This window comes from Ceratotherium simum, chromosome 34, assembly GCF_057802395.1.
Source record: "Ceratotherium simum simum isolate JZ-2026a chromosome 34, ASM5780239v1, whole genome shotgun sequence".
NCBI lineage: Eukaryota > Metazoa > Chordata > Mammalia > Perissodactyla > Rhinocerotidae > Ceratotherium > Ceratotherium simum.
In genome coordinates, this window is record NC_141933.1 from 21,766,171 (window position 1) to 21,780,194 (window position 14,024).

Genomic DNA, 14,024 nt, shown 5'->3' on the forward strand with positions numbered 1-14,024 from the left:
CATCAACAAATGTAAATTTCTCCACGTTAATTTTTCTGCACACAAAAAATTTAGTATCCCTGGTGTTACATTTGAACAATTGATGAGTCTAAAGACCTGGAAAGATTTTTCACTGCATTTTAAGTATGAAGATGGGTAAGATTTATTCTTGACTTTCTGGATTTGTGAAAAGTTGCAAGTCTCTATCAGCCTCTGGTATGAAGGGTGAAGTTTATATTTTCAGATTGTGTGGTTGATTTGTGGAGGAAGAAAGGATAATTTTTTAAGGCCATACTATGTAAGAAAATATCTGAGTGGATGTGGCCCTCTCGTAATTGATATAAAACAGATAATGAACACAAACAAGTTGAGTGACTGACTGTGGCAAAGCAGAGGCTTGAAGGCACCAGCATCCACTTGTGGAGGGCAGGGCCTGTGCCTGGAGTTCCTTCTGAGAGAAGCTTTCTAAACTTTGCGTGCGGATTTGATGGGAATAAACTGGTGGCTTGATGGGAGGGGCGGGGGCTGTCCTGCCGTCTCTCCATCTCCCTCCTGTATTGACCAAGGCGTGGAACTTGAAATGATTGACTTAGCAGAAAAACAAACCTGATTTTCTGTTGAATCGGACCTACAGACTCCTGCATTTTTCTTTGGGGTCTGTCTCGCTGTCATGTGAACACATTGATATGGTATTGCTGAATGTCACAATATTGAGTAACAGTGACTACCTGTCTCAGAAACGGTGACTTGAAGCGTCAGAGGCTCTGTGAACTCTTCTGCGTGAACAAGTCCTGATGAAACCTGGTGATGCGAATGTCAGGGGAACCTGAGGCTGGGAATTACATGCTGCGTTCATGGAGCCGTTCTTGACAGATGGATTGAAGGGGGCGGGCCTAGCCATTCTGGACGCCTGGCTCCTTGGTCTCTTGTTTATAGGAAGTATATTAAGGAGAGAAGATGATAAGTTATTAACTTTTTCTCCCTCGCTTCTACCTTCATTCTTTCCAGCTTTTCGTTTTTCGTTTCCTTTGTTTTTTTCCCCCCTTTTAACTCTCATTAACTTATTAGTGAATGACGAATGGCCAGTTTGTGAAACTTAGCCTTTTCTCAAAGCTGCAGGATAACGTTCCAAGATAATTAGCTACGTTTAAAGATCTCCTTTATATGTGACTAACACTGGAAATATCAAATTGTTTATGCCAGTATAATCTTCATTAATGACCAGCAGAACTCGTGATTTCTTTGTTTAAAACACATAATAGTAAAAGTAGAGGCTCACTTCCTGTGGAGACAAGAGGATACTTAAGAACTTTGCTTAATACCACACAGCTAAGATTTATGAAACATTATAGCTGTATTCTCTCACTGCCACCCAGGACTGGTACTGACCCGGATCGGGGTCCTGCTGCAGTTAATGTGACTGTTGTGTTTGCCAGAGCTGCAAGACTGAACTAGAACAAGACTAGATTTCGGGACTTAGAAAAGCCAACTAATGCGCAGGACAACTCTCCTTTATTAGCCAGTCCTTACAAGAGTGTGCGGGGCCTCTATACACCTAAGGGGCACCTCTACTGCAGAGCGCACCTAACCGTAGATGGTTGGTTTTCAAAGTGCAGTGATAGATACTTAAGTGACAGAAGGCATCACTGCTTCCCTTAAACCTTGATTTTTAAAAAACATTCCCAGACATGCACAACTACACTCTTAGTGTCCTTCTAATCTGATGGTGAACACAGCAAGGAGCACAGGGCAGTGCATTTCTGAGCCGCACTCTGAAATACACCAGAGCCTTCTTTCAAAGAAAACTTTACCCAGCTCGTATGATATGACCCGTGTCTAATCTGCACAGCTCTCTCTCTTCTTTCTCCTTTTTTTTTTAATCCTCCCAAGGACTGATATAAGTTTGAAAGTATTTTGATTGCCCCCCCCCCCCCCGACATGCCCCCCCGCCCAGTTCCTTGGGCTTTGTTTCAGGCCCTGGGGAGGAACGGTTGTGAATGCGTTGTGACTCAGCGACTCCCACTTTCCCGATTCTGGTTCTGATTGGTCATCACCTTGCTCTAGCCATATGGCTGCAGAGTACTCTAGCCTGCATCCCTTTCTCGTTCTTTCCCCTACTGTTCCCTTCTGTTGTACATGACACTGGGAGTGGGTTCCGGGCTTTGTCTCTTGTTTCTAGTTTCCCCCAATTAGGCAGTAAGTAGGGGAGCACGCTGTATTTCCTAAGGAGGCTGTAGAGGAGAAAACACCCTGTCCTTTTGTGTCTGGTATAGTAATTATTGAGTTTTCTGTGCTGTTTTCGTTCAAAGTTTATTTTTTGGCAGGTGTCACATTTGTGTTGTATTATTTCCTCCTGGCTTCTCTCCTCCCCCTGATTTGAGCTGGGTTTTTTTGTAAAGGTTCTTGGAGTCCCTTTCTCTGGCTACTGATGCTACACTTCAGCTAGATAGGTTTGATTAATGCTGGTGATGTTGGGGGAGGGGACTGAAAGCAACTCTAAATAATATTTGTTCAATGTCTGAATGTTCTGGCAGTCACCAAGCAATAACATCTACATATGATAGTCACGATTATGAGTTCTGCCACCTACCTTCCCCTTCTCCTAAACTGTCAGTTCAATTACTCTGCCTTTTATAGTTGAGAAATAGTATTTTGAAGACTTGAAGGTTAATTTTTATAAGCATTTGATATTTTTATTAATTTGCATTTTTATTATTCTGCAGATGGTTTCTGCAAAGACTTTGGACTCTGCATCCTTTTTTTTTTTTTTAATATTTAACTACTCAAAGAGGTAGTGCTAGGAGAGTTTAGAGTATAGCAGACTTTTTTCTCCAAAAAATTGGCCTTTATATGATATTTTCATTGCCTAAAAAGAATCAACACGAAAAATATGAAAACTTCTCTCAAGAATGTATTTTGTATTGACTCAAAAGTTTTTAAAAATCCATTTTGTAAATATCTTTATGTTCAAATATGTTAAGCAAGTAACCTACAGGTCTAGATCCTTTAGAGAATATGTACAATGAAGTTGGTTAGAATCAAAAGCTGGAATTGGAAAATCAACTTGGCCCTTATGGTTTCACTTAACCCTTTATTTAAAGATCTTCATTCACTTCTTTTTCTCTATTCCTAATCTATCTTAGAAAATAGCACTCTTTTTTTAATCAGAAATAATAAATCTTAGCTAGTGAAAATGTCTGAGAGGAGTGCTGCTTACACTTTCTTCCAGCCGCCGGGGGCAGGAGAGTCAGAACCCACGTCTGACCCCAAATGGTTGTTATATGTTTATTCTCCAAGCATTTGCTGCTCTCTGGTCCATCACTTCACACATCATGTGAAGAGAACAAGGACATTTACTAGGCTCAGAGGATAGTTGTGAACAAAATAAGTCTTTGCCTTCATGGGGCTAACATTCTATTGAAATGTATTGTTACAGTAATGAAGGTATCCAAATACACATTCTTCTCGGATTTGAATAAGGTGTACAAAATTCAAGAAACCTTAATTTTAAATTTTCATCCCGTGTAACTAAATCCCTACTCTGCTTAAACGGATGTATGCGTTTCCACAGATCCTATCCCAGCAAAGAAGTCCTGCTCATGAGTAACACATTTCAGTAATTGAGTGTCTCTTGTTTATATTGCATATTTCTGAGATCAAGCTTTCTTTGTTTAAAAGTCTGTTTAATGTTTGAAACTGAGATAGATACATGATGTTTGTTTGATTAACAAAAATTAGTATGGCTGGTATCTCTGTCATCAGATGCAAAAAGAAAAATGACTAGCAATACGCCAAGCACAGTTCTGAGTACTTTACCTGTAGCAGCTTGTTTGGTACTCGCAGGAACCCTAAGGATATTGTTAATCACGTCATTTTGCAGAACAGGAAATTGAGGCACGGGTAGGCTAAGTAAGTGGACCTGAAGTTTGAATTGAGGCGGTTCGTCTCCAGAGTCGTGTCTTCACTGCCATGCTGTGCTGACCTTCCAGCCTAGCATGCTGCTCTAAAAATAGTCAAGAAATCTGAGCTCTGCTTTGTGATCCTCATTAGCTTTTCTTCTCATCTGTGTGGCTCAGTTTCCCTTTGTATATAAAACGTCTCTTATGCCATTGGTTTCTCCTCATATGTCGAATCTGTAAATTTTAGACGTAGAGAGGTTTTAGGTTAAGCTAGTAACAAAAAAGATGTCAGAGACATATAATTGCTGCATATTTTATACAGCTGACAGAACAATATTCTGACAGATCTTCTTTCTTTTTGTCTTCATTTGGTAGAAAAGAGTAGTTGAACAGCTACGGAAGAACCTGATAGTAAAGCAGGAACAACCAGACAAGTTCCAAATACAGCCGTTGCCACAGTCTGAAAACAAACTACAGACAGCACAGCAGCAGCCACTCCAGCAGCTCCAGCAGCAGCAGCAGTACCACCACCACGCCCAGTCGGCGGCGCCCTCTCCCAGCCTGACCGCTTCCCAGGTAGAAGTGTGGGCGGAGCCCTGCAGGCTCCGTGTTGTGGATTGAGTTGTTGTTGCTCAAGTAGAACTGGGTCCTGGTTCAGACTCGACTAAACTCAGCTAGCACTACATGAAAGCTATTTTGATTAGTTTTGTATACTGTAACTGGGACGAGAATCACTTGAAATTCGTTGGCAGAGGAACTAACATTACCAAGGAACAAACGTTAATGGTGTCCAAAGAAGAGGGGAAAGGTAGTCAGTGGCAAAGAAAAATTGCTTCTCGTATTAGAACAGAATTTAAGTCTTATTTTGAATTTCTGGAAGTATTTATTTGCACTTGTTCTAAAAGTCTGTGTGACTCGACCTCTTCTGGAATTGTTTTTCTGGAATTCTTAGCAATTAGGTGTGGAGATATTTCAGGATCAGTGCCCTTGGAACCAGGTAGAAAGAGGCATTCAGAAGGATGATATATTTCCATTATTCATAGAAACAAAATATCCATTTCTAGGTCCATATTCATGAGAAGATGAATCTGTTCTAATACACTGAAGGAAATCTGAAATGGAAGCTACGTCTGAGTGGAAGCTTAATAACATTCTAACTTGTTGGAGCTGTGCAAATGTTTTTACTAAAAAGGGCATTTAAACTAGTATATATATGTGAGGATAACTAGGCAATCAAGATATACAAGAAGGACATATTTGGGAATGACAGTCAGTTAAGGAAATTGTTCAAGCTTGACCTGCATACACTTAGATGTAATGTGGGCATACCTTTTACAATGGGACAATTGCACGGTGGTTCTTGATCCTTGGGGGTCACAGACCCCTTTAAGACTTTGTTAAAAGCCATGGATCCCCTCCCAGAAGAAATACACATTCACACCTGATACACTCATTTTTGCACATGATTTTTAGGACGTCGGGACCTTCTGAAACCTAAGCATGGACGCCTCTCACCCACCGACACCAAGTTTTCACTATATCTTTACACGTAGAGAAAAAGATGGTAGTTTACCTTGTCACTGTTTATGGCCATTGGGCTGGTTCATATACGACATTCTGCAAGTGAAGAATGCATTACTTATAAAAATAGTAAAGATTATTAAAGATAGTTAACATTTAATAGGGGTTATTAAATACTGTACACTGGCACTCTCCTACGTGCTTTACTTATGTAACGTACACAATCCTCACCCCAAACTGTAATAAGGAAGGTATTATTACTATTATTATCTCTATTTTTTAGGAAAGAAAACTAGGGCCCAGAGAGATTAAGTAATTACCTAAAATCATGTAGGTAGTATGTGGTGGAGCCAAGATTTGAACCCAGATGTTCTGGCTGAAAAATCTATCCATTCACTACTTTTCTATACTGTCATACAACACCAAAGAAAGAAATCCCAACATTATATAAAATACCAAAGAAGGATCCCTGTTGTAAATCAGATAGCTAGAGCAGCCTACAAAATGTCTACCCTAATCTTCACCCCAAGGCTGTTTGGAAATGAGGCATTCAAACTGACGTCTAAAACCCCTGACAGGGACTTATGTTTCTTCTGAAAGATTGCTTATCAGATTACTTTTGTTGGAATTTTAAACAGAGTTGGATTAGGTTGTTCTCTTTCCAAAGTAACAGTTTGATCGAAAGTGTTTACATGGAAGGAGTGTGGTAGAATTTACTGTTTCCTGGTACGTAAGGGTTTTCTCTCTTAACCCATGGAAACTTTCTGGTCAAGTAACATTCCACGTCACACAAATCAGAGAAAATACTTATCTAATACTTAGAATATCTGTGCTGTTTTGGGATGGTGATGGTGAGGGCCTGGGGCTATCCCCAAACAGTGTTGCGTGGCATCTCTCCATCTGTTAGCCCACCTGATATATTTACTTGATTTAGCTAAGCTTGTTTATATTATTTTGCTTTGTTTAATGTTAAAAGCCAAAAGATCCTCTAAGTTTTGGGGTTTTGTTTTTACAGTAAACTGTCAATCGGTGTTTCTTGGGCACTCTCCACGTGCTAGATTCTGGTATACAAAGAGGTAGTAATGGTTCCTGCCGAGAATCGGGTATACTATGATAATTATTTTCATTCATTCTGTAAATATTTATTGAGTCTCTACTATATGTAAGCATTGTGCTAGGCAACGTAGAGGATAGCTTCACAAAAAAGACAGAATTTCTGTCTTCAAGAATTTAAAAATAAAAAATTTAAAGAAGGAGGGAGGGGGGCCGGCCCGGTGGCGCAAGCGGTCAAGTGTGTGCGCTCCGCTGCAGCGGCCCGAGGTTTGCCAGTTCGGATCCCAGGCACGCAGCGACGCACTGCGTGGCAAGCCATGCTGTGGCGGCATCCCATATAAAGAGGAGGAAGATGGGCATGAATGTTAGCCCAGGGCCAGTCTTCCTCCGCAAAAAAAGAGGAGGATTGGCAGATGTTAGCACAGGGCTGATCTCCTCACAAAAAAGAAATAAATAAATAAACAAACAAATAAGGAGAGGAAGATGCAAACAGCTAATAAAGAAGAGTAAAAGGAAAGTACCAGTAAAGAGCTGTGAACATACCAGAGGACAGAATAATTTTGACTAGAGGGATCAGAGAATGCTTCCTAAAGGAGGTGGCATTTGAGCAGGGGCTTGACGGATAGATGAGATTTCAGTGATGGAGCAGAGCACAAAGAGCATCAGAGGTGTACAGAACAGTGTGAACAAAAGCAGGGGGTCAAAAAAGTAAATGCATGCCCTGGAAAGCAAGGAGGCTGAGGTGGCTGGAGTGTGGATTCCAGGGAACGATGGAGAGGGAGATAAAGCTAGAGAGGTAGGAAGAGGCTAGCTTGGGGAAGCCTTCCAAGGCATGACAAAACTGGGGTTTTTGACAGTCATATGGAGTCATTAAAGTTTCATGAGATCAAGGACAAAGGGGAGGTTGTATATGGCGTATATTACATATCTAAGTTCAGAAAAGAATAACTATTAAGTAGCAATCAGCGTGGGCAGGGAGGAGATGCTAGGAAGAGAAAGTTTTTTATTCTAAGTCAGGTGATTAGCATACCAAGGCATGGGGGAGCGGGCGGGGGGACCACTTCCCTTTACTGAGTCAACTCCAGCTCATGCTCGTATGTATATTTTGAAATTTTTCCAATCTACCGGAATAAAAAGAAAGAACAGTTGAATGCAGGTATATCCTTCAACTTACATTTACAACCCTGTCATTTTTAATGTTGTAGTACAAATGTAAAAATGCATGCAGTTAATAAAACCAAACAGAAAATAAGCCCTTATAGAGAAAAAGGGGAGATTCTATTTGTAATTGTTTGAGTGTACAACAATGACTTTCCATTCAAAATTAAATGAAGAAAATAATCTAAAATAATGTGGAAGTTAATTAGACCCCATAGTTAATAATCTCTCTAAGTTCTGATTTGTACATTGGAATCCATCTGTTTTAAATCAATACCTTATGCTTTGCAGGTAAATAACAATAATTTAGCAAGAAAATAAATAAAAAGGATTTTGCTGTCAGTACTTCTTGTCATGTGTTTCTACATTAACTTTTAGTGCATGCAGTTTGGGTTTTGTCAGAATTAAAGAACCCCTTCATAAGATTTAATACCTATCCTTCTCAAACTATTCCAAAAAATAGAGGAAGATGGAACACTTCCTAACACATTCTGTGAGGCCAACATCACCCTGATACCAAAGCCAGACAAAGACAATACTAAGAAGGAAAACTATAGACCAATATCCCTGAAGAACATAGATGCAAAAATCCTCAACAAAATATTGGCAAACCAAATACAGCAAGACATTAAAAAGATCATACACGACGATCAAGTGGGATTTATACCAGGGACACAGGGATGGTTCAACATCCGCAAATCAATCAATGTGATACACCACAGTAACAAAACTAGGATTAAAAACTATATGATCATCTCAATAGATGCAGAGAAGGCATTTGACAAGATCCAACATCCATTTATGATAAAAACTCTCAACAAAATGGGTATGGAAGGAAAGTACCTTAACATAATAAAGGCCATATATGACAAACCCACAGCCAACATCATACTCAATGGGGATAAACTGAAAGCCATCCCTCTGAAAACAGGAACAAGACAAGGGTGCCCACTCTCGCCACTCTTATTCAACACAGTACTGGAGGTTCTGGCCAGAGCAATTAGGCAAGAAAAAGGAATAAAAGGAATACAAATAGGCGATGAAGAAGTGAAACTCTCGCTGTTTGCAGATGACACAATCTTATATATAGAAAACCCTAAAGAATCCATTGGAAAACTATTAGAAATAATCAACAAGTGGCAGGGTACAAAATCAACTTACAGAAATCAGTTGCATTTCTGTATACCAACAACGAACTAACAGAAAGAGAACTCAAGAAGACAATCCCATTTACAATTGCAACAAAAAGAATAAAATATCTAGGAATAAATTTAACCAAGGAAGTGAAAGATCTATACAATGAAAACTGTAAGACATTATTGAGTGAAATCAATGATGACATAAAGAAATGGAAAAATATTCCATGCACTTGGATTGGAAGAATAAACATAGTTAAAATGTCCATACTACCTAAAGCAATCTACAGATTCAATGCAATCCCAATCAGAATCCCAAGGACATTCTTCACGGAATAGAACAAAGAATACTAAAATTCATATGGGGCAACAAAAGACCCTGAATAGCTAAAGCAATCCTGAGAAAAAAAGAATAAAGCTGGAGGCATCGCAATCCCTGACTTCAAAACATACTACAAAGTGATAGTAATTAAAACAGTATGGTACCGGTAGAAAAACAGACACACAGATCAATGGAACAGAATTGAAAGCCCAGAAATAAAACCTCACATCTATGGGCAGCTAATCTTTGACAAAGGAGCTAAGAATGTACAATGGAGAAAGGAAAGTCTCTTCAATAAATGGTGTTGGGAAAACTGGACAGCCACTTGCAAAAGAATGAAAGTAGACCATCTTCTTTTGCCATACACAAAAATTAACTCAAAATGGATCAAAGACCTGAAGGTGAAATCTGAAACTATAAAACGCCTGGAGGAAAACATGGGTAGTACACTATTTGTCATTGGCCATAAAGGAATGTTTTCGAATTCCATGTCTACTCAGACAAGGGAAACAAAAGAAAAAATAAACAAGTGGGACTTCGTCAGATTAAAGAGCTTCTACAAGGCAAATGAAACCAGGATCAAAATGGACAGGCAACCCACCAGCTGGGAAAAAATATTTGCAAACCATATATCTGACAAGGGATTAATCTCCATAATATATAAAGAACTCATGCAACTGAACAACAAAAAAACAAACAACCTGATAAAAAAAATGGGCAGAGGAAATGAACAGACGCTTCTCTAAAGAAGATATACAGATGGCCAATAGGCACATGAAAAGATGCTCAACATCACTAATCATCAGGGAAATGCAAATCAAAACCACACTAAGATATCACCTTACACCCATTAGAATGGCTATAATCACCAAGACAAAAAACAACAAATGCTGGAGAGGCTGTGGAGAAATGGGAACCCTAATCCACTGCTGGTGGGAATGCAAACTGGCACAGCCTCTGTGGAAAACAGTATGGAGATTCCTCAAAAAATTAAAAATAGAAATACCTTATGATCCAGCTACCCCACTAGTGGGTATCTACCCAGTGAACCTGAAATCAGCAATCCAAAGGGGCTTATGCACCCCTGTGTTCATTGCAGCTTTATTCACTAGAGCCAAGACATGGAAGAAACGCAAGTGTCCCTCGACTGATGACTGGATCAAGAAGATGTGGTATATATATACCATGGAATACTACTCAGCCATAAAAAAGACAAAATCGTCCCATTTGCAACAACATGGATGGACCTGGAGGGTATTATGTTAAGCGAAATAAGCCAGAAAGAGAAAGACAAACGTGCATGATCTCACTCACATGTGGAAGATAAAGCAACACACGGACAGAACTGTTTGGTGGTTCCCAGGGGCAAGCGGGGTGGGGGTGGGCACAAGGGTGGGGGGATGCATCTGTATGGTGACTGACCAACAATGATGTACAACAAAAATTTCACAATTAAAAAAGAAAGAACTCCTTCATGAAGCTGTGGGGAAACTGCTGTCTTCTCTTGAAGGTGGTCATACTTGGACAGCGTCAGCCGGCCAAGGACTAATCACAGCTTCCATAAAAATAATTTTCTTGGGGCCGGCCCCGTGGTGTAGTGGCTAAGTCTGGCGTGCTCCGCTTCGGCGGTCCCAGTTCACAGGTTTGGATCTCGGGCGTGAACCTACACCACTCGTCAGCCACACTGTGGTGGCGACCCACACACAAAATAGAGGAGGACTGGCACAGATGTTAGTTCAGGGCTAATCTTCCTTAAGCAAAAAAATAATAATTTTCTTTGTTGTTGGTCACCTTTCCACTCTGTCTTCTCCTCCTCCTGCCAGAACAGTTCAGAGGTTTACATTAGGTTTGGACTTCAAAATTCTAGATTCTCTTTGTCATCTAGATCTAACACTCTGAGAGTTTGGTTTATGTTCCCTAGTATTAGAATAGAATAGAATAAGTAGCGAACCAGGAGTAAAGGTCTAATCAAGACCTATGTCCATACCTGGGGTCAATACATAGTAAATATATTCTTCAAACAGTTTTCATGAGGCATGTAGTACCAGGGCTTGTGCCTGTGTATACAAAGAGAGTTATGTAAATGCTAGAATACATGGAGTGAATTAGCCACTAAATATTTATAAAGCATAAAAATGCTCACCTAAGATGTGAACAAACTTGTTAGGTTTCAGTGTTTTTTAAGTGTTGCAGTTAATGAATGGTAAGTATATAATTCAGGTGAGTTTGAGGTTGTACTCACTTGTTTAGAATAATCACTTTAGGTTTATTCAAAATACTGATAGTGGTTTACCTGAACCAAGAATGTTTCTAACAAAAGCAGATTGATCTCTTTCAAAGCAGTAACAACTGTACAGTTGTTTTTAAAATCCATGTCAGTGAGTTCTGCTGATGAGACCATCACTTCCATAACCCGTGGTGGCACCAGGATTGAATGCAATCTGCTATGACTTGCTCACCACTTCAAAAGTTCTTCGTATTTATATGTTTTATGGAGGAAGACGATCATGGATGTTAGCCCAGGGCCAGTCTTCCTCAGCAAAAAAAGAGGAGGATTAGCAGATGTTAGCACAGGGCTGATCTTCCACACACACACACACACACACACACACAAAAACAAAACAAAACAAAACAAAAAATGTTTTAAACTGAAAGATAGAGCTAATATCATATTGGGTTAAAAACACTTATTACAAATAGCTGGTGAAGTCAGTCCTTGCTGCTACACCACTGTAACATTTCTAATGATAAATAGCATTTAGCTTTTATTTGGTTTTCATCACTGATAGACATTAGATGACCTTCTACCCCCCAAAATAAGTAAGTATCTATGTTCCTCTTTTACTCCCATTTCACATTTGAGGAGGCAATGGCCAGGAGGATAAGCCACTCCTGTGTTGTTGACTTAGAGAAGAGGAAACGAAAATTTGGGTGATTTTAATTACAAACATTAATAAGGATTGCTGATTAGGCTATGATGGGATAGATGAGGCCACATCATTAAATTTTTTGGTTAAAAGAAAGAAAAAGAAGATATGAAAAGATTAGATAATACATGCATGTGTGTGTTTAAGGCAGAAAATGGAAATAAAGAATTACCTAGAGCAAAACAACTTAATACACAAGTACTTGCATAGATGCTGAAACAGAAATTCACAAGAGAATTTGTCCAGATCTGTTTTAGGGAGAGTGAGGTCCTGTTCATTGGTCCAGGGCAATGCTGTCCAAAAGAACTTTCTGCAGTGTTGGAAATCTCCACTGTCCAGTGTGGTAGCCACTTACCACGTGTGGCTGTTGAACACTTGAAATGTAGCTAGTGTGGCTGAGGAACTGATGTTTTAATTAATTTAAATTTACATAGCCACACATGGTTAGTAACTGCCAAATTGGACAGTGCAAGTACAGAGTAAGAAGAAAAAGGTGCCGGAGTATCCAAGTTGGAACCAGCAAGTTGGACCAGATCAATTTTCATGTTCGTGAAACATCTGTATCTTGAGTGACCGGTAGCACTAGATAGATGTGTATGCCATGTTAGAAGGTGGTTTATGTTTTCGTGTTTTGTAACTGGCTCCTTTAATTACTCTAGTAAAAGTCTAGAAAAATACAGCTTCAAAGCTGCAATAGCGCCTATGGAGCGTCAGTCAAGTCCTCTCGCCTCAATTCATCCTCTGATCTGTGAGGCTTTTTCAGACTCAGGTGTTTGTTTCCACCTAGTCATGTTTCACTGGATCTTTGATCACTTTCTGCAGTTCTCCAGAGAAAAGTTTATAGGTAGTGACTCATATCCCTTTGGTACCAAGAGCTGGTATTTACTATACTAGTTGGTTATCTGGTGTTTGGGATTTACTGCCTCTGAGGCAACAATTGTGCTAATCCTGATGTGAGTGTCCCTTCCTTCTCTCCAGGGTGACACTCAAAAGAATGAAAAGACATTATCTCTTTATCCCAGCCTTTGTGTGACAGGAGGCAGATAACCCGAATTATATGATGGCTTTCTTCATATTGATGAGGTTTTAGCAATTAGGATAGAGGTGGTATGTACCTTATTGATTTACAACTTATACAGAGTTTGAGTTAATTGAGAGCAAGCAAAGAATTAGAAAAACCAGAAGAAATAGGTACACTCGTATTCTGTATCTTTTAACTCACTCCATTCATTGTTGAAAACCCTGTGCCCATGTTAGTCTGCAGTTATTACTATGAACTTGAAGCTAGACTTGAGAACTCTGGCAAACTGGAGATTTTCTTTCCCTGTAGTAAGAAGTGTGCTCTACGTACACAAAAGAAATGTTATACCAAGAAACTTGATTGATTATGAGAATTATTGCTTTGTTTTCTTCTGGGGGTTAATAGCATATTGTTTAGTGGGATGACACTTCAGTGGCCTAATATCTGTTCTCCATGTCTCCTAGAAGACTGTAACTACAGCTTCTATGATTACCACAAAGACACTACCTCTCGTCTTGAAAGCAGCAACTGCGACCATGCCTGCCTCTGTTGTGGGCCAGAGACCTACCATTGCTATGGTGACCGCCATCAACAGTCAGAAGGCTGTGCTCAGCACTGATGTGCAGAACACACCAGTCAACCTCCAGACGTCTAGTAAGGTCACTGGGCCTGGGGCAGAGGCTGTCCAAATTGTGGCAAAAAACACAGTCACTCTGGTAAGCCAGCAGCTGCTACTCATGTGTGCCCACATGAGAGGGTTCAGGATATGCATTTGTAGAGTATATCCGTTTTATGCTCCTGCTGGATTTCTGAGTCGCCGTCACTCTTCCACCATACCTGATTCCCCTTTGGGGCTGACAAGGGAATATGGCATTCCTGCTGTCTGCTCGGATAACTATAGAAGTATCCTGACACCAAGGACCAACACTCGTTCAGTGCATTATCTGAGGTCAAAGTTATGACTTGGCTTGAGGGGGAAATACACTGTTTCATTTCTCTCTCCCTACT

At 40.0% G+C, this 14,024-nt stretch overlaps 1 protein-coding gene across 17 annotated transcripts in view; it reads left to right on the top strand.

Annotated features, from left to right (window-relative positions):
- Positions 1-14,024, top strand: part of PHF21A (PHD finger protein 21A) — a 182,296-nt gene that overhangs the window by 128,511 nt on the left and 39,761 nt on the right. For 15 of the 17 annotated variants that reach the window (XM_087423069.1, XM_087423064.1, XM_087423054.1 and 12 more), the window contains 2 exons: positions 4,254-4,454; positions 13,481-13,732. In XM_087423069.1, the coding sequence (XP_087279195.1) occupies positions 4,254-4,454; positions 13,481-13,732 (453 nt within the window). The remainder of the gene's footprint in view (positions 1-4,253; positions 4,455-13,480; positions 13,733-14,024) is intronic. The other 2 variants (XM_087423063.1, XM_087423067.1) reach the window with 1 other exon arrangement.